This window comes from Hydractinia symbiolongicarpus, chromosome 5, assembly GCF_029227915.1.
Source record: "Hydractinia symbiolongicarpus strain clone_291-10 chromosome 5, HSymV2.1, whole genome shotgun sequence".
NCBI classification, from domain to species: domain Eukaryota; kingdom Metazoa; phylum Cnidaria; class Hydrozoa; order Anthoathecata; family Hydractiniidae; genus Hydractinia; species Hydractinia symbiolongicarpus.
In genome coordinates this window covers 30,140,761-30,160,503 of record NC_079879.1, presented here as the reverse complement: position 1 = coordinate 30,160,503, position 19,743 = coordinate 30,140,761, and the positions used below count along the sequence as shown (strand labels likewise).

The window sequence follows — 19,743 nt, the reverse complement described above, 5'->3', positions numbered from 1 at the left end:
AGTAAAGGTAATATTTCTATGTTAGGTCAGAAGACGCAACTCTGGTATTTTTGCTGGCAAGCATAGTTTCATGACACTTCGAGACTTGTTCAGATGGGCAGAACGATATCGACTCTCTGAGAATGTTGATGGATTATATGACTGGGAACAGTGTATTTGTGAAGATGGTATTTTAGCTTGTATTAGTTATGCATCAGCGATATAATTTTCAATTTTTTGCTAAGTTCTATTTTATGATCAACACTATAAGATTTATTTTGGCCAATTTTCCTCAAAACATGCTACAATTTTTAACGATTGCCAGGCTTGCAAGGTTCTAATAGATAGTGAAACAATTTAAACATATGATAAATCAGCCAACAAATAAATAAGAAAAGTTTTAAAAACACATGTTAAAATTTTATTTTTATTTTATAAAGTAGCACGAAGCTTTTCGTAACTGAGTTACATTTTCAAGTGATAAAAATATCCTAAGCTAAAAACTAAGCTAAATATTTTGTATAAAGGTTTTTAGCTTAGGATATTTTTATCACTTGAAAATGTAACTCAGTTACGAAAAGCTTCGTGCTACTTTATAAAATAAAAATAAAATTTTAACATGTGTTTTTAAAACTTTTCTAATTTAAACATAATTTTTCCCAAATACAGGTTATTTGCTGATAGCTGGTCGATGTCGCAAAGAAGATGAGACATTCTTAATTAAAGAGGTTTTGGAGCAAAACTTTAAAAAGAAAATCAATCTCAAGAGTTTGTATGGTGGTAATGCGTTGTCTTCCTCTAAGTTATCAAAAAAGGTTTGAATTTTAATCTCTTTATTAATGTTTGCAGCAAATTTGTGTTACAAATTCGACATTATTTTAATGATTACTGTGGATTTTCTATGGGCTAATGGCTATTTTATTTCTCATTAAAAAACTTTTTGTTTGTTTTTTGTCTGCAATAAATATTTAAAAATATAATCTACTTTCATTGCTTTCGAAAAAGACTTATGTGTTGTTGTTGTAGGTACTAAATTGCACACTTGAAGAATTTAAGCATATTGTGTGGACAAGTAACATGAAACGGTTGGCATTTCTTGTGGGAAGAGCTCTCCAGTTTGGTGAAGCAGTATTACTGGTGGGTGAAACAGGGTAAGGAAAAGTTTTTATATTGTTTCATGAACATGTTTGGCTTTTTTTAATAATTTTAATCCGCAAAATGATATATTTTGAAACCTGAAATTATTTATTTATTGAATTTAGTTGTGGAAAAACTACGATATGTCAGCTGTTTGCTTCAATCAATGCACAGCAGCTTTATGCCGTAAACTGCCATATGCACACCGAATCAGCAGATTTTCTTGGAGGTCTACGCCCTGTTCGAGCCAAGGTAATACAGCATATGCAATATTGTGTTTTTAAAATATATATAAGCCATGTTTTACTTAACCTATATTTACTTAAATATCTCTCAGGATACAGATGACAAAAGATTGTTTGAGTGGTGTGATGGCCCATTAGTAAATGCAATGCGTGAAGGACAGATGTTTTTAATTGATGAGATATCATTAGCTGACGATTCTGTGTTGGAAAGACTAAACAGTGTCCTTGAGACAGATCGATTGTTAGTTTTATCTGAAAAAGGAGAAGTTGAAAATAAAGTTGGTAATATTGATATAATAAAAGCGAAAGAATCTTTTCGTCTTATTGCAACAATGAATCCAGGTGGTGACTTTGGCAAGAAAGAGGTTAGTGACTCAGTTATTTTAATGTCTTTATTGGTGATAATGAGAAAAATAAGCAACACATTTCACAAAGTATACATAACTACTTTATCATTAGCCCAAAAATTGTTCTCTCAAAGTGTAATTGACCTTCAAAAGTGTTGTTTAATAATTCAAGAGAGAAAACGTGGTTGTTTCTGTTTACAGTGTACACATTTCAAAATGTGTTGTTTAAAGTAGTATTAATATGCATCTATTTTATTGTTGTTCTCAATTTTAGCTTTCGCCTGCATTGAGAAATCGTTTTACAGAAATATGGTGTTCACCATCAGATAGTTATGATGATTTAAAAAAGATTATTGAACATAATATAAAGTATGGATTAAGCTTGAAAGCATTTGCTAGCTGCCAAAGTAAGAATATACAATTTTCATTGTTTATGTCATTGAAATTGTTACACCAATGAAAATAATTTCATCAACTTTAAATTTTAAACTAACAATTGTTAGCTTGAATTCTATTATTTTTTGATTAATTTACAATTTATCTTTGTGAGAATTTTTGCGTTTAGCTTCAGGTTTTGGAGATGCTATTGTTGATTTCCTCAAGTGGTTTAAAGAAACAGAAATTGGCAACAGGCAAGTCACCTTTTAAATGATTCATAACCATTTTTCAATTTTTGCTAAAACATATTTTAAGTCATGTTAATTGTTTTAATTCCTTTTCATTAATTGCAGATTTACTATCAGCATTCGTGATCTGCTTTCGTGGGTTCAGTTTGTAAACACAGTATGTAAATTTGAAGAAAATGATGCAGCAATGGAAGAGCTTGAAAACCTCTCCGCTGCAATCATATCTGCTGAGCATGCATATGTTCATGGTGCTTGTTTGGTCTTCATTGATTCTATTGGTTCAGGAAATTCTTCACAAGTAGCTGGCACAAGGGCTGCTAGTATTAAAACACAATGTATCAATTTTCTGCACAAACAAGTTGGATTGGAACCAGTCTCAGTTGCACCAGCAACTTATTTTACAAATCGTAACACCTTTAGCATTGGCCCTTTCCACATACCTAAAGGTAAGTTATATACATTGTTGCAGATGAAGGATATATAAATTATGGGACATATTTGTTAGACAAAGATACAGTTAGAAACTTCAATACTTATCACTATCTGAGTAAGTAAAAATATTGATTAGAGTAAAACAAGGTTAAAACCAAAATACAAAATAACATAAAACACGGCATTGCGAGAATGAGTTTACAGACTAATTTGATGTATTTTAAAAATGCCTGATAAGTGAAATCTATATTATAATACCCATATACGTCTGTCTGTCTGTCACGCAAAATGGTAGCTTAGCTGCGCAATAGCGAGAAGCACATGATGCGGTAAAAAAAGAACGGCCAAACCTTGTGGATTTTCCACTGGCTAACGACTAGTCTACCTAAGCTCTTCTCTTTGGTAGATGTAGAAATAATTGTGAAGGTAAGAAAAATGATAATGTAAATGCCTCAAAGAAGGGGTAACTAGTTGATACCACCTTCAAAACTTTAAAAGGGTGTACAAAAGTATCAGAAATTTTCAAATAATTTGAAAATAAGATTTGCAAGTCGAAAATTCTACTTTTCTCAGGACATTTGGCCGGAGCTGAGAGAGACAGCTACAATCTGTCTGCGAAAACAACACTAAAGAACGCACTACATTTACTTCGAGGTTTACAACTTACAAGGCCAATTTTGTTAGAAGGATCACCTGGTGTAGGAAAAACTAGTTTAGTGATGGCTGTGGCAAGATTATCTGGACACAATATTGTAAGAATAAACTTGTCAGAAGAAACTGTAAGTTTCATTTTGTATTTTTTGCTACTACTACTAACAGACCTACCAACATTTATATTAAGTAAAAAAAAAATTGTTTTTGTATATTTAACTTTTACGGAGATAGAGATTTTGTTGTCTTTTCTTAAGGATGTTTCAGATTTATTTGGATCGGATTTACCTGTAGAAGGGGCTACAGGAGGAACTTTTGCTTGGAGGGATGGACCACTACTGAAAGCTTTAAAAGCTGGAATCTGGGTGGTGTTTGATGAGGTATTTAATTATTTCATAAATCTACTTCTTCCTATAAATGTTTAGTATTGTTCTTTTACTATCATAACAGTTTTACATGAACTTGATATTTTTATGTGAAATTTTTGTATACTTTTACAAATCTTTTTAATCAAGAAAACATTTTGTAGTAGTTATGGTTTTTAGTACTATAATTATCTTCACTTTTGACAATTTTCTTTAAGCCTAATGTATATATCTTGTCTGTGTTATTATTGTAGCTTAACCTTGCATCACAATCTGTATTGGAAGGTCTGAATGCATGTTTTGACCATCGTGCTGAAGTAAGTTACGGCATTTAGTTTAAATTTCTGGATAAGTAGAACAATAATTAGAAAAATAATTAGAAAGGAAGTCAATATTTTTTATTGATATACTGCTGCTGAACATGCTGCTTCAGTTTTACACAGAAAATACAAACAGGGATAATTTTTTAAAAGTCTAGTAATGAAATAAGAGGATATGGGGACTAGTTGGGATCAAACAGACTGTACATTTTAATCCCTCTCTTCTAGAAATACCACTTTACATGTTTGATAAAGATATAAAATGAACATAATATGAAGTTAAGATTCCCTAAACAATTTTATTAGCAAAAATTTAGGCCAACTTTACAACCTTGAAATTATTAAAATTTATAAAATCCAAAAATTTTTCCTTAGACTTTTTTTTGGAATTTTAAAAATTTGATAAAATTTAATACAATATATTGAATCTTTATTAATGCAATATTAATAAAGCTTGACCCATGGATTTTGTAACCTGTTTTTGCTTTTAGGTTTATGTGCCCGAATTAAACAAAACATTTCAAGTTCAAAAAGAGAAGACAAAAATATTTGCTTGTCAAAATCCATTGCGTGAAGGTGGTGGAAGAAAAGGATTACCAAAATCTTTTTTAAATCGATTTACAAAAGTAAGTCTGTGTCTTTTGGGAATGATTATTAACCTTGTGTCATGTTTTAGGTCCTAATCACTCTGGATAACTTATTTTTTGCTGTTGAAATAGATTAGAAATATAATTTTATAAGTTTTATAATTTGGTTTGTTATTCTTTTTATATTTTGAATTTGTCTAGGTTTATGTTGATGCAATGACACCAGAAGATTTCCATCTTATTATTAAAACTGCTTTCCCTCAAATTGATGAAGTGAAAATCTGTAATATGATTAAATTTAATGCCACTGTAAGTATCAATCAGGCTTTTCGGAATGAAAAAATAGTGAATAACTTGTTATTAGTATTTATTATGACTTCAATTTTATTTTATTAATAATTTTCATTTTAATAGTTGCACAAAGACATAGTTGTAGATGGAAAATTTGGTAGAAAAGGAAGTCCATGGGAGTTTAATATCCGTGATATAGTCAGGTGGTGTGAGCTTCTATCATCTTCTGTAAGTCTATTAAAGTACATATCAGCCTCAATGTGATACTTGACCCTTTCTAATTATATGCTAAAGCTACATCATGTTTTATTCAAATTTTGTTCTTTCAATAATCAGGCCTATAAATAAGAAACAGGAACCTGCACAATGAATTGCATGTCCTAAGGTCCAATAATTTCAGTTGGCAACAATCCCAAAAAATAAAAATTGCAAAAAAAAAAATGGAAAAAGTGAAGTAACGAAATTTCTTTGTTCCTGTATACTTCACGTGATTCAGTTTTAGTGTGAGGAACAAACTTGCTACAAGATCAGGCAATGTTTACAGCCAGGAATTTTCACCTGTATATAAAAAGTTGTAAGGGTAGTTAGTTTAATTAAACTAATGACTACTTGTGGAACAAACAAAAATATAAATTAAATTACAGAAAGTTCACTAGTGGCTAATAATGACAATGGGGATGATAAATTATAAAAATTATTACTGAAAATAATATTTCATTATTATTAAAGATTTTTTATCTTTTACTCATTGTATTTTTCTCCGAGAGACGACCATACCAGTGCTTAAAATAACATTTTCAAACCTATCAATTGTAAGATCATTATGTCAACAATCCTGGCTGTCATGCATGCACCTGGGTTTAATAATCATTTTGTTTCTGTTGCCAAGGAATTAACCAACAAAACCATGTTTAACCCTATTATACCTGGGGGAGGGGCACAAAGTGCCTGCGGCCTCTTTACCTAGGCATAACTTTGGATACACATGTGATTAAGTGCTAAAATTTTGTGACTATTCCGAACTTTTATTAGGGTTTCTGACGAAAAAAATTTCGGAAAAATTTTGAACTTTGCTGGGGGTATTGCATTTTTTGGACGGGGGTAATTTTTTTGGAATTTTGAAAACCGTTGACATTCATGTAAGAATGTTATAAAAGGTTGTATTGGGTATATAAGTATTTATTACATGTATGTTGGTTACTAAGTGGTAACCAAGGTGTTGCTAAGGTGATTATATGGTTACTAGGGACAAAAAGCAGACCAGATTTGAAGGAAATATCGATCTAGCAAATTGACGTCATTTCGGATCCCAATGACGTCATTATATTGTTTTACTTATCTCGATTATCTTTGCATGCCCTGTTCTACATATATGCCAAGTTTAATGACATGAGCATCAATATTTCTGGTAGAACGGTTCTTTGTATCTATATTGTTAAAATATGAATTTTCTGCCGAAATGACGTCATTTTTTATCCCAATGACGTCATTAAAATTACTTTTTTTCCTGTGAAACACATATTTTGGTATTCATTCCACAAATCTACCAAGAATCAAGGCCGTATCATTATTAACACGCAGAAATTAAAACGTACTGAACAATTGGGAAAATGACCATTTTTCACATGTGTGACGTCATTTCTAATCCCTATGACGTCATCAAATTATTTTTTTTACCTGGATTGCGTTTGTACAAACACATTCTCCAACTGAGTCAAGTTTCATCACTTAAGCACAAGTGGTTCAGGATTTGTGTCCCACGGGCACTTTGTGCCGCCCCCCCCCAGGGTTACAAGGGCCAAAAAAGCTCAGGTATAATAGGGTTAAAGCGAATCTGTACATCCTACTTATCCATTGACTCGCAACTGAGAAAAAAATTACTTACACTAAGATATCATCAACACGGCCCCTATTTAGTTAGTAACCATAGATTGCAACTGACACCTAGTCATGCAATCCTTAACTGGTCCAAAGGTGAATTAAATATGTAAATATTGCATTTTATTTTTAAACTGTGAAAAATATTTTAGGGTGAAGATGATCCTGGAAAGTTTGTTGGGTTGTTGTATCAAGATCGTATGAGAATTGTTGAAGACAAACATCAGGTTAGTAAAAAAAGCAAAAAAAAAATGTTTTTAAACTTGTTTTGGTTTGTTTGAGGTTTTTTAAATTGTAAAGTACTGGGAAACTAATTTCAACTTGAAGGAAGTAACAAAAAAGATGGTTATCATATGGAATGTACATGTTTAATGTTTGATAAACTTCATAATTTTCACAGTGTTTAGCAGAGCATATTATTGAGTAATTGAATTAGAAGCAGTTTTAATAGTTCAGGATAATTTCCTCTTACAAAAAATAAGTACTCACAAAAGAGGTTTTTAACAAAATAAATACCTACCCAAATTTTGCTAGTTCGTATCCATTAGAATGTACCAAATGCAGTAAAAGATCAACAACATCTTTTGCAAAGAAACGTTTCTTCAGAAACACACTAGAAAAAAATACACATTAACAAGTTAGGACGAATTTCACTCAAACATATTTTTGCAAATGTATAAATAGGACTTTTTTTATTGATACAGATAAATTTCTTGTTTTAGGTGATTAAAAGATATCAAAATATCTTTAAGGATTTCAGCCTACCTGAAAGATGTAAAACACGGCAATGTCATTTGAAACTGACATCATCAGAATTTACGGTATATTTTAAAAAAACTAACATTTATTTGGACGGACGTTTACCCCTGTTTTTTTTCAGATAAAATTTTACTTGTGCTCTCCATATGTACAGCAAAACTTGCCATCATACTTTATTGTTATTTTGAAAGGCTTTCATAAAAGTTTTGTTTCATGGGCTTGGTGCAAATAAAATGTACTAGGTACTCTTTGAACATATTGGTATCAGTTCAATCCCCAACTAGGGCTGTCTGGTTAAAAAAACTCAGTGATTTCTGCTAGTTTTAATGGGATCTTCAAACGGCTTACAGGAGCTTTAACCACCCTTGTGGTACATCCTTCAAAATTAAGGTGGCTGGCCACATGATATATCAGTCACTGGTATTCACAAGTTTTATGCATGCTTTAATTAGATTGGTTCAACCAGCATTAAGAGACACAATGACATGTGTTCTCCCCAGAGACAAAATTATCAGTTGTTGCGATCAAGTATACCTCACTTAGAGTCACTCATGATGTGCGTAAAAATGAAGTGGTTAGCTATCTTGGTAAGAACTCAATTTCCTATTGCGGTTTGCTACATGGGAATATATTGATGTATTTATTACATAGTTGCCTATTAAAATACTTACCCATTTTAGGTTGGGTCGGAGGCAACAGGAAAAAATTCATTAGTGCATATTCTTTCCAACTTATCAGGTAAAAAACTAGATGTGCTTTCAATGAATAGTGGTATGGATACGTCTGACTTTGTTGGTGGTTTTGAACAGGTGATGATTAATTTAAATATTGAATTTTTTTCTGTTTTTATGATTAACTCTGCATGTAAATGTGTGAACAACATGTTGCTAGATAGAGATGAAAACTTGCAGTTACGTTTAAGTTTCCTAAATTATACTTGTAAACACGATAGTGATACACTGGTTGCATGGACCGTAATATTATCTACTTTGTTTCACCTTTGCTTAGCGCGTTTATACGCTAATCAAAATGAAATATAGAATCAAACTCCTTTGATAAATAGTTAAGGTAATATTTAAATGTAAATTTTTTGATTACGTCCAGTGCGTCCCGAAATGAGTGATCTAAGTTCATTTTAAGGAATTGGACCCGATTTGGTCTCAGGTGACCCTGAAGAAAAAATAAGTAATAGGTTCACCAAAATCAATGAAAATGTGCTTGTGTGGATAAACTTTTCATACAATATATTTGAGAATGGCTCTAGCTATATTTTAAAGATTTCATATGTAATGGATTGGCTTCACCATATAATTTTGTAACAATCTCACTTTCTCTTTAGCTTAATGTATCGTTTCACATAAAGAAGTTTTATAAAGATGTGTCTGCGTTGATAGACACAATGTTATGTCATTGTTTGCAGCATAACCCACATGGTGAATTTACGCTGCTTTTTCAAATAAAAGAAAAGCTGCTTGAAAATTTACAAGGTATGACTATTTGTAAATTTAAAAGATTCTTTAAGTTGTTCAGTGTGTCATTTCACACGTGAGTACTAGCAGATTATTTGCTTCATCCTTTTTACCAGACCTGTAATAGACAGTTTAAACGGAAGGTTTAAATCTGATGGGTGACTTGCAAGATTTCCTCTTTTATTTTTAATCAAGGTTTTATTCCGACCAACATTTTCCTTTCCTTTTTTTCTCTGCCTTCCAGAGAATTGTAATGATGACAACCTTCTTAGATTTTATTTTTATTTTGTTCACTATTTGGATGAATTAAAAGTACAGATTTTGATGATGTAACAATAATTGACATGACAAAGCAAGAATTGTTTAGATTATACCAACCACAACTTGTGTGGTCCTTTAAAACAGCAGAATAACCAAAAAGAGTGACGGAATAATTTTTTGTTATTATCGTCAAGATCCCCAACATTCTGTTTTAAAAGCTCCTTTGTGCATCACTTATGTACTACCTGGCTGTACGCAGGATTTAAACTAGAATCACTAAGTAGCTTGGCTTTAATTTAATTTCATGGGTTATACTCGCTGTCTTAATAGGAGGTTACCAAGAAAAACATCTCAGTAGAAAATGGACACACAGATATGCCATGATAAACCTTTATCTTTATTCTGTTTTAATTAATGTTTAGAAAAAAAGAATTGAAACTCTCTTGTTCTATCAGTGTCATTATAATTACATATGTTTTAGCTGTTACACATGACAATGAGAGGAATTTAGATGAATTGAGTGCAAGTTTTGATGTAATGATGGATAAATACAACCAAGTATTACAGTCATTCTCTGCATTAAGTATGCCTAAATTTTATAAACAAATAAAAACTACTCTCTATAATTAATTTGCAATGAAATACTGTAATTGGCTATGTAATATTTTAGGAGATTTTAAAGAAAAATTGACCAAGTTACGTCAAACAATTGCACAGAGTAGGGAAAGCAAAGGACAATTTGAATGGGTGGATGGCATTTTTGTCAATGCTTTAAAGAAGGGCCATTGGCTGCTGATTGAAAATGTAAATTTTTGCAGGTACACAAAAAAATTATTTTTTAATGTTCAAACTTTCTCACAAATATGACAGTAGAAAATAGCAACAATTTCTGTGGGACAATTTTTGTAGAATACTTAATTGTCAAAATCTTTTATCATGAATATTTAAGAACAAAAAAATTGAAAATGCTTCTTGAGTGTTTGACCTGTGCGAAATAGTTTAATCATCATTTTGTCACCTTAAGATCAATATGAATGTGTTGTTCCAAGTAGTAGCCTGTATGTTTTATGTGTTAGCTCGTCCATATTGGACCGATTAAATGCGTTACTGGAACCCAATGGAGTTTTAACAATAGATGAAAGGGGTGTGATAAATGGTGAAATACCAAAAGTGGTACCTCATCCAAAGTTCAGGTATGAATTTGATTCTTTTCTTGTATGTATTGATCTGTTGTTGCGTTTGTGGAGAAAAGACAGATAAATTTAAGAACTTAAAGGAGAATTATATGTGCAGGTTGTTTATGTCAATGGATCCAAAATATGGCGAAATATCTCGTGCTATGAGAAACCGTGGTGTGGAAATATACATACCATCAGAGGTAAAGATAAAACACTGTTTTTATTAGCATTTTTTAGGATGACTTTTACAAGCTTCTTTTTATATTTATGTAGCGAGATGGTGTTATTTTGGATACAATTGATATCAATCTGTTAATGAAGTCACAAGCCTTGAGTGACCATTCAATGATATCCTTTATCCAAAAAATTCATCTTGAAGTTAAGAGAAACAACAATAATGGTAAGGAAAAAGTTGGTGTTTAAATTTTCAAAATGTTTTTTTGACTATTTCTTTCAATTTTAGTCAGGTCATCAAAAATGTTGCAAGCTTCATCTTTGACTTCTAAACTTCTTACAAATGGATGCAGTAAAGAAACAGCTGTGAAGCAAGCTTGCTACGAAGTATATTGTAAAAGCGAACTGACTTTTCATATCAAAATGGTAGGTTTTGTACCATTAAGGTGTTTTGGGTACATTTATGTTTTGTGTACACAATTTGTTTACAATATTAAAAAATTTCTAGAGTATCAGTCAATTTATCACTGAAGCTTCATTAGATGAATTTCACAACAGTAAAATTAATTCGTTAATCCCTTGTGTGAACGACTACTGTGATTCACCTACACTTGTGTTTTGTCAGCGTGATAGTATCCCTATTCAAACTGATGTTTTCCAAGACACTATTTCATCAAACACAGCTTTGTTGTTGTTTATCGAGCGTTCATCAGCTTCCAATATGATATTACGACTGTCTTACCTAACGCAACATTTGACTAATTCTTTTAACCTGGACAGCATTATGGCTTTTAGGAAATGGTTTCTAAATGCAGAAGTACAAAATCATGATGGTAAGTAATGATTCTTTTTAACATTGCAAAGAAAGACACTTTGATTTTAATTATGTGTCAGCTGCATCATTTGTTTTGTAAAAGATAAACTGGTGTATTATTATTATGTATTGAGAACATTATATGGTATAATTATAGAAAGTCATACAATATGTGAAAGTCTAAATTATTACCCTGATGTAAGTAATTTTGCTATATTAAAAATACTTTTTGAAGTATTCTTTACTCAACAATTTGAAGTATGCTTGACTCAACATTCTGTTGTTTATCAAATGCTCATCTGCTTCCAATACCAATATCAGTTTCAGTGAATACATAATAGCTTAACTCTTTTTTTTTGTCTTAGATATGCTAATTAACTTAAATTTCTTTATTTCTTTCAGTGTGTTTCTTTACATGCTGCAAGAAAGTACTTCTTCCTGCTTATCCAACAACTTTATGGTTTGGACCAAGTTCTAACTGATAGAAGCCCTGCCAGTCAATCAATCATGTCAATTTCAAAGTCTTTCACTGAAGGTTTGAGTTTGTGTTGTTTTTTTGTTGACTCACTGTTCTGCTTGTTGTTCTTATTTCTGTTGTTGTTGTTGTTTTGATATTTTGTTTGGGGACTAATCAATTTTGAAGTAAATGGAAATTACTGGTTAATAACTTAGCTGAAAGATTGCTTAGTTAATTCCTATGTAAATGGTTTAGCTATGCTACAGCGTTTTTGTTGAGTTATCCTGAAATCTATGAGTATGATGTACTAATTTAATCATTTTTAAATTAATATAGGAAAGTTGTCAACGACTTCTCTCCAACACAAGTCTCTGATGTTTATTTACAAATTTTGTAATTTGATGCTTGCGTTCATCAGAGAAACCTGGTTTAAACAGCTAACAATAAATGAAACCTCATATTTTGCCATGGTATATTTCGTATAGTATTTTCACTTCGCAGCTTTATCTGACCAATACAATATTTAAAAATTCAAAATAATTATTTAGCTGGAAAATTCATTTGCATGGTTTTATTTATTTGTTGGCTATTGCAAGACTGAAATCCCTCGAATGTCAATATCAACACACTTGTTCTCACTAAGTTCGTTAGCACTGCATTGGAAATGGCTGAAAGAAAGATTTCTTATAAATTTTATTTCGTAAGTTGTGTCTATTTTCTGTTTCATTATTTTGTTTATCAGAGGTTATAAAATATCTAACAAAAAATAGTTAACGGAATGCTGAGTAATTGGCAATGTTAAATGATTTTATTTTCTGTTTTTATTAGCTGGATGATACATTGACACAATTCTAAAACAAAATACTGTCTTCCCTTTATATTTTTTTACTGACATTAGTATTTCTTTAGATCTGTACCAAATGATTGCAAGTTTATAATAGATCAGTTAGACATGGTAATTGGGCACGATCAAATTGGTAGTATCATGTATGGTATTGTGAATTTAATTGGAAGACCAAAAGGGTTTTTGTATATTGGACAATTTGAGATGATGGTAAGTTGATGCATTGCTAATTAAACTTGTTTAATGATGGAAATGATTTTATTATTTGGCTATTAAATTTTGTTTTATGTTATACATTTTATCTTATTTAAAGTGGTATTTTCCCATCAAGCTGTTGGTTTGATAAATATGAAATCAAATACAAAATTTTCTCAAACTCATCACAATTTTTTTATGTTATAGAATGAGCTTCTCGAAATGTATAACCAAATGCAATGTGAAAGCATCCATGACAGCAAAACATCATTAAGACATTCTGTGATTGGGACTGTGAAAGAAGTTTGGTGTAATAAAACTCTCAAAAATGACGTGAAACATAAAGGTTAGACCTCGTAAGATATATAAAAGTTAATGTGCATTTATTTCTAACAGTTATTGTAGTTCAATTTATTTTATTGTAGCAAACATGTTAAAATCAGAAATGCAAGAATATTGTGTTACTGGCACAATAAATCCAATGACAAAGAATTGTTTAGTTCTAAGCAAAAGTATTTTTCATTTGTCTTTATGCGGCTTTCTAACGAAAGCTGTGTTTTGTATGGATGATTGGAACAAAAAATATTTGGAAGTTTTACTGCAATATGGCTTCACCTACCACATTGCAAATGGAGATCAGTTGATGGTACTAGATACCTTCAGAGAATACAATAATCAAGTAAGACATTTGAATTTGCCTAAATTAATTTTTATGTGTTATAATGGAATTGTAAGTTATCCATACATGTTCTTGATAGTTTTTGATACCTGTTGTAAAAATAGCTATAATATATATTATTTAATTTCTTTAATTGTTTGAAAATTATAGCTTTGTAATGAGATGAGCACGACAAACAATAATAACAGTTGTATTGTTAACACTTTATTTTATGACTGAAGTTCTATCGTGCTTAAATATTTGCAAATAAATAAATAAAATTTATAATTACCAATAATATGATACATAACCTTTTGTTTCTTTAGAAGCATTGCCATATCCTTCCATATTTACAATCGAATATGTACTCTGTTTTATTCAATGCTGTATCTACTTTCTTTTTGGAAAATGATGATTTATCATCAGTAAGTTTAGTATTGCAAGATCCTTCTTTACAATTTGCACTGGTTTTCTAGTTTTGTTTGCATAATTATTATTATTATCTTTTTGCATTCACCAGCAATTGAGTTGAACTTAAACTTGCAATAGTATTACATTAGCTTTCACATCTGCAATTGTGAATGTAAAAAAAGTCCAGTAGTATGAAAGAGGTTGTCTTGGGCAATTACTTAAATATTATTATTTTTAAAAACATGTTTGTTTTTTAAAGTGTGTCTATTTCTTTTTCCAATGACAGTTATAATTAAATTGCAAAAAAGTTGAGGACATTATGTTGGCTACTTTTCTTATAAAAAGCTTTATCTTTAGAGCACAAAGCGCATAACACTTTCTCCATCCTTTCCAATTTTATCAATATTACAAGATTTGATAAACACAGATAGCAAAGATTATGTTCTGGATATATCCCTTCAAAGTTTTAGAGAAACTATGGATATGCTGAGTCATGTTCATGTATTGTTATGGTCAAATATGGATAAGATGCTATCATTTAATAGCATTTATAAGTATGCATCACATTTGTATCAGTAAATTGAAATTTACTATTTCCAGTTTTGTTGGTCAATAAAAGAGAAATCTTTGCTAATCTAATTCCTTCTGTAGTAACCCTCTACATGAACATTCTGCTAATGTTTAACCATCCACAATTATTTATGTTTATAATTTAATTTTTATGAATTCCTCATGTTTTAGCTATCATTTAAATTTACAGTCATGGTGTGACAATGTCAAGATTTTAAATGCACTTGGTACAACATTTAATAAAGGCACTCACCACAATTTGGTTATAAATGAAGCAGATTACAAAATAAATAGAAATGCAGTTATTGGTCAAATCTGTCACGTCATGAAGACAATAGACATGTCAAGTTTGTTGTTACCAAGTACAAGTATGATTGTAAACACTATTATAGAAACGCAAGAAGAATGTACAAACAGTAAGTTGTCCCTACACTGTTAAAACGATTAAACAAGTCCGAATTGCTAAATAAAGACTCAAATGGTTTTAACAGTAACTTCATGATTTTTGAATCCATGGTTAGAAGCATCTTGTTTTTAATCAATACAGTAAATAATCTTTCTTCGTGTTTAATTTTTAGATGTAAGTGTTAAGTCTGCTGAAACAGAGCAAATATTTGTTGCAATGCAAATGTGTTTATCAGGTCTTCTTATTCTTGACATATCAAGACCGTATTTGAAATATGATCCAGTAGAAGAAGTTAGTATGAGATTAAAGAATCTAAAAGAACAGGTGAATTGCACAAGAATATTTTTCAGAAGACTTAGAAAACTCTCCTATCATAATATTATGCAACAAAAAATTTAAAAATAGATTTTTTCTCTTTTTAGCTCTATTCCATTAATACGGAGTTAAAAGTTCGGTACGATGCAGAGTATATCTGGTCAGGTTTTGAATCTCCAAGTTTTAAAGATTTTACTGTCAAAGTTGAGCATTTTACCTCGAACCCAGAAAGAGTACACACTCTTCTTAAACGTAGAGAGATGATTGCCAGTGAAATTCAAGCTATTCAAGATGAAGAAACTATTCGTCCAACACCTTCAGAGGTATTAAAATATGATTTCATTATTCCATTTCTTTCCACTGAAACATGATAAGATGGGGTTTTTTTAACAATTCCATGTTTGATGCATTATATTTGCTTATTCAAGATGTTTCCATAAGGAATTAGCTATTTAATATTTTAACGTCTTTATTAGAAAAAATGTGCAAAGTTAGTGTGTAACTTGCATACTAAGTTTGATATTGTGTGTATAAGTAATTGGAAAAACTAAGAAAACAAAACATACAAAACAGTGTAAATAGGGAAGAATAACACAAAAAGAATGTAAATATGATTGCGTATGGAGGAGCTTGACAAAAAAAGGCTATATATACATAATTTACCTAGAACTTCACTTGATTCTGATTTTTTGTGTTGGAAACAGATATGTGGTGAATCTCAAAATAAACTTGTCATGGTCATGGCCAATATGCCATTTATCATATCTTTGTGACTTTTTTCTTTTCTGTGATTATTAAGACGGTATTTCTTTTTCATTCCAACTTGCTTTAACAGTCATTCATTATTAAATGTATATGACAGAATTCTGACATTTTCTGTTCTTCAGTACAAAAAGTTCCATGTTTACAACTTTTTGCCTTGTGCCAATTTAGGTAATATTTATTTATTTTAGTACAACGTTCTTTATCAAGATTTTCAACATTTCATGGAGACTATAGGTGATATATCCAAGATACTATCACTTATAAAAGAACAGAAAAGACTTCTACTAAATTGTACAAGTAGTTTGTCGCAAATCAAAAGCATGCTAAGTGTCGTCCAGAAATCTAAGTTATGGGTCAACTCTGCTGATAAGTTTGTGGAGAAAATAAAGACTTCATTTCCCTTGTACAATGACATAACATTGCTCCCCTGTTATGGTTTGCAAAAATGCAAAAATGGATCGCTGATAATGATTGATTGCATCAATCAGAAACTACAGCAGTTACAATTCAGTGAATCTGCAACTGTGCATTTACCATCACAATTTTTTGATCATCTCTGCAATTCACATGCCAATCGTCCTATTAAGAATACAGAATACATGTGTCGGAGTGATGTAGTGGAATTGATAAATTACTTATCGAAAGATACATCTGGAAGACTTGTTGGAGTCCAATCCACGGTGCTCAGTTTAGCATTATTCAGTCTGAAAAAGCACTTTTGCTTTGGTGAAAGTCACAAAATGTTTGCTCAGGACCATTCACATTTTTTCACATTATTGAAAATAATCTTAGATTATGCTTATTTGTTTTGGTGTGATCAGAAACAGAAGCAAATTGAAGAAGAAGAAAAGAAAGCCTCCTTGTACAAATTTCGTGCAGAAATTCATTGCGAAGAAAAAACGGACGAAGAAGAAACATTGGAATCACAAAATAAACTATTTCCAACTTTTGAAAATGAGTTTGAAGATTTAATCATTACAGACTCTTTAAACAATCCCGAGTCAGCTGAAAAGAAAGAAAATAGCAATGAAAGCAAACATGATGTTAAAATAGATGAGGATGTTATTTTTGAGTTAGTTAGAGATATCTATTTCCATCGTTGCGAGGAAGATCCATCAACACTTATGAATAATACCTTAGTCCAACAAGCACTAAAGTTATTAAAAATTCCACAAGTGTTTACATGTGAGTAAAGTTTGTATAAGTAATCCTGCACATTATTTGTTTTCAATTTTTCTAAAATTTTAACTGAGAAGTAATTTAAAAAGTTATAAGTACTGGTGTCTGGTGTGGTTGCTATTTATATACATAACTATACCTAACAATATTATTTGTGTTGGGTGATAATTGGAGTATTGATTCAATAGAAAAAGCAAATAGATAAAAAAATTATCACATTTTGTGTTTTAGGTTTGGATTATGAAACGGTTCCATACATATTGCTACTTACAATATCAAAAATGTTGGATAATCTGTCGAAAGATACAGTGTTAGATCCTACTGTATTCAATATATACTCCGATCATTGTGTTCATGAAGCACTACAAACAAGAGATATTTTGATTGAATTTACTCAGTACATCGAAAGTTTATTGTCTCAGTTTGAAGAACATCCAGCACTTCTTCAGGTGCGTGCGGTGTATATTCTGAAATGTTTTAAAGAATGATTTCTTTGAGGGGTAGATGATAATTACGATATTTTATATTTTTTCTTTTTAGATTAAGGAAATAATCCAAAGAATTTTATCATTTTCTATATACAGTCCTTTGATGAAGTTTGTGACCGGTTTTGAACTTCTCCTCAAACAAGCCCAGGTAATATTTTTTTGTGTGTTTAAGGTATTGACACCTGCATTAAATTTATTTTTGAACTATTTGTGTTTTTTCACTTTTTGTATTTATGTGCTATAGAAACTCCTAAACGAGAGTGCTTGATTAGGATAAGCACGCAATAAGGTTACTTTATACATCACACACAAAATGCCAATTTTTAAGAATAAGTATATTCCGAATCACAACTAAAATACTGAAGGTTTGGTTTTTACTGAATGCACCAAAATCTTTACCATAGTGGTCATACTATTAGATTATTGTGATATATATCTGTGATTGTTTTTACTTTAGAACTGGGAAATGTATGCTGGAAAGCATGTTTCATTACGAAAACATCTTGAGGATATTTCATCGAAAGTAATTGAATGGAGAAAGCTTGAACTTAAGTAAGTAACTGCTGTTTTTTACTTTTTTTTACTTTTGATTTTCATTTATTTTAATGTTTATTTTATTTTATCAATGTAGAAGTTGGCCATTGTTGCTTGAGAAAGCAGAGAAGAAGATTACACAATCTGTTTCCAAATGGTTTTTTCAATTTTATAATTTGATGGAGGAATCGAGAAAAAAAGAAGAAGCTGGTATACAAGTTGAAAAAGGTTTTGAGTTTATATTAAAAATGTAGAAAATTTTTTTTATGGAAAACGCGGTTTAAATTGAGTGCGTTAATTAAGTGGACGGTAATTTCTTACTGGTGGTAATTTAAACTACAATAATTAAGTTAGAAGACAAATCTACAATAATTTCTACAAAGGCCATGAACACTTTATTCGTATATTTTTTGCTTCTGGTTGACAGGTTGTTTTTTCTTATTTTATTTTTATATTCATTGAGTTTTGTTGCATTATATCTTTTTGCCACTAACCACCGCTTTAAATTTTGAAGTTGACAAACTGCTTTAATTTCATTTGTGTAAGAATTTCCACTTGTTTTATCGCGTTAATTTTTTGCTATTGCGACGTTAATTTTTTCGAAACTTTAATTTCCTATAATAATGTACCCTTAAAAAGAAATTAAAAATGCTTCAATGTAGTACTTAAAATAGGACACTGAAGATTATTTTTAATAATGTTAATTCAGTTTGCATTTCTGAATTAGATGTATAAACTTTTGATTTGTTTGTTGAAGAAATTCCCCATAACCTTCCATCATTTTTTCTAGATGCTGTTGTAATAGCAGTGAAAGAATTCTTTGAAGGATCCACTATTGGAGAATTTCAAGCCAGACTTGAAATGATTGAAACCATTTTAATGCATCTCCAAACACACAATATCTGTAAAGGTAGCAAAACAATATATTTTATATACGTTTTATATCCGTTTCTTGACAATTTCTGCATTCTTGCGCATGGGAATAACCGTTTCTCACTTGAAATCAAAGAGAGCCTTTTCATCTTGCGTGATAATCCCGACAATAACAATAACATCAGAACAGCGCTGTTGTATTTATTTAATTAGGCGTAATTTTCCATTGTTTACGTTTTAATACGTTTTGTAATATATATATATATATATATATACACCGTAAATCTCCAAATAAACGCCTGGGGCGTTTATTTAATTTTTCGAGTTTTGAGGGGGGCGTTTATTAGAGGGAGGCGTTTAAAAGAGGGAGGTGTTTATTTAGGTTCAGTTATATTTCTTTTACACAACAGTTAAAAAATCATCTTCTTCATCTTCATCTAGAAGATTACCAGGATCATTCCCATCCTGGATGTCAGAATCGGTAGGTTCGAATGGGTTAATTTCATTAGCATCGGTATTATTTACCACCTTAGTT

At 30.8% G+C, this 19,743-nt stretch overlaps 1 protein-coding gene across 3 annotated transcripts in view; it reads left to right on the top strand.

Annotated features, from left to right (window-relative positions):
* Positions 1 to 19,743, top strand: part of LOC130645838 (midasin-like) — a 49,664-nt gene that overhangs the window by 12,881 nt on the left and 17,040 nt on the right. For all 3 annotated transcript variants that reach the window (XM_057451944.1, XM_057451942.1, XM_057451943.1), the window contains 44 exons: positions 26 to 167; positions 649 to 794; positions 1,006 to 1,130; positions 1,242 to 1,368; positions 1,454 to 1,726; positions 1,983 to 2,115; positions 2,274 to 2,340; positions 2,440 to 2,780; positions 3,340 to 3,545; positions 3,675 to 3,797; positions 4,037 to 4,099; positions 4,594 to 4,728; positions 4,891 to 4,998; positions 5,104 to 5,208; positions 7,011 to 7,085; positions 7,581 to 7,679; positions 8,070 to 8,204; positions 8,298 to 8,426; positions 8,957 to 9,104; positions 9,829 to 9,930; positions 10,018 to 10,165; positions 10,424 to 10,540; positions 10,641 to 10,725; positions 10,799 to 10,925; positions 10,989 to 11,125; positions 11,208 to 11,532; positions 11,671 to 11,711; positions 11,916 to 12,048; positions 12,307 to 12,440; positions 12,519 to 12,670; positions 12,880 to 13,024; positions 13,217 to 13,355; positions 13,435 to 13,688; positions 13,994 to 14,092; positions 14,436 to 14,632; positions 14,820 to 15,064; positions 15,227 to 15,378; positions 15,477 to 15,692; positions 16,323 to 17,319; positions 17,545 to 17,762; positions 17,854 to 17,949; positions 18,259 to 18,353; positions 18,433 to 18,563; positions 19,126 to 19,245. In XM_057451944.1, the coding sequence (XP_057307927.1) occupies positions 26 to 167; positions 649 to 794; positions 1,006 to 1,130; positions 1,242 to 1,368; positions 1,454 to 1,726; positions 1,983 to 2,115; positions 2,274 to 2,340; positions 2,440 to 2,780; positions 3,340 to 3,545; positions 3,675 to 3,797; positions 4,037 to 4,099; positions 4,594 to 4,728; positions 4,891 to 4,998; positions 5,104 to 5,208; positions 7,011 to 7,085; positions 7,581 to 7,679; positions 8,070 to 8,204; positions 8,298 to 8,426; positions 8,957 to 9,104; positions 9,829 to 9,930; positions 10,018 to 10,165; positions 10,424 to 10,540; positions 10,641 to 10,725; positions 10,799 to 10,925; positions 10,989 to 11,125; positions 11,208 to 11,532; positions 11,671 to 11,711; positions 11,916 to 12,048; positions 12,307 to 12,440; positions 12,519 to 12,670; positions 12,880 to 13,024; positions 13,217 to 13,355; positions 13,435 to 13,688; positions 13,994 to 14,092; positions 14,436 to 14,632; positions 14,820 to 15,064; positions 15,227 to 15,378; positions 15,477 to 15,692; positions 16,323 to 17,319; positions 17,545 to 17,762; positions 17,854 to 17,949; positions 18,259 to 18,353; positions 18,433 to 18,563; positions 19,126 to 19,245 (7,285 nt within the window). The remainder of the gene's footprint in view (positions 1 to 25; positions 168 to 648; positions 795 to 1,005; positions 1,131 to 1,241; positions 1,369 to 1,453; positions 1,727 to 1,982; positions 2,116 to 2,273; positions 2,341 to 2,439; positions 2,781 to 3,339; positions 3,546 to 3,674; positions 3,798 to 4,036; positions 4,100 to 4,593; positions 4,729 to 4,890; positions 4,999 to 5,103; positions 5,209 to 7,010; positions 7,086 to 7,580; positions 7,680 to 8,069; positions 8,205 to 8,297; positions 8,427 to 8,956; positions 9,105 to 9,828; positions 9,931 to 10,017; positions 10,166 to 10,423; positions 10,541 to 10,640; positions 10,726 to 10,798; positions 10,926 to 10,988; positions 11,126 to 11,207; positions 11,533 to 11,670; positions 11,712 to 11,915; positions 12,049 to 12,306; positions 12,441 to 12,518; positions 12,671 to 12,879; positions 13,025 to 13,216; positions 13,356 to 13,434; positions 13,689 to 13,993; positions 14,093 to 14,435; positions 14,633 to 14,819; positions 15,065 to 15,226; positions 15,379 to 15,476; positions 15,693 to 16,322; positions 17,320 to 17,544; positions 17,763 to 17,853; positions 17,950 to 18,258; positions 18,354 to 18,432; positions 18,564 to 19,125; positions 19,246 to 19,743) is intronic.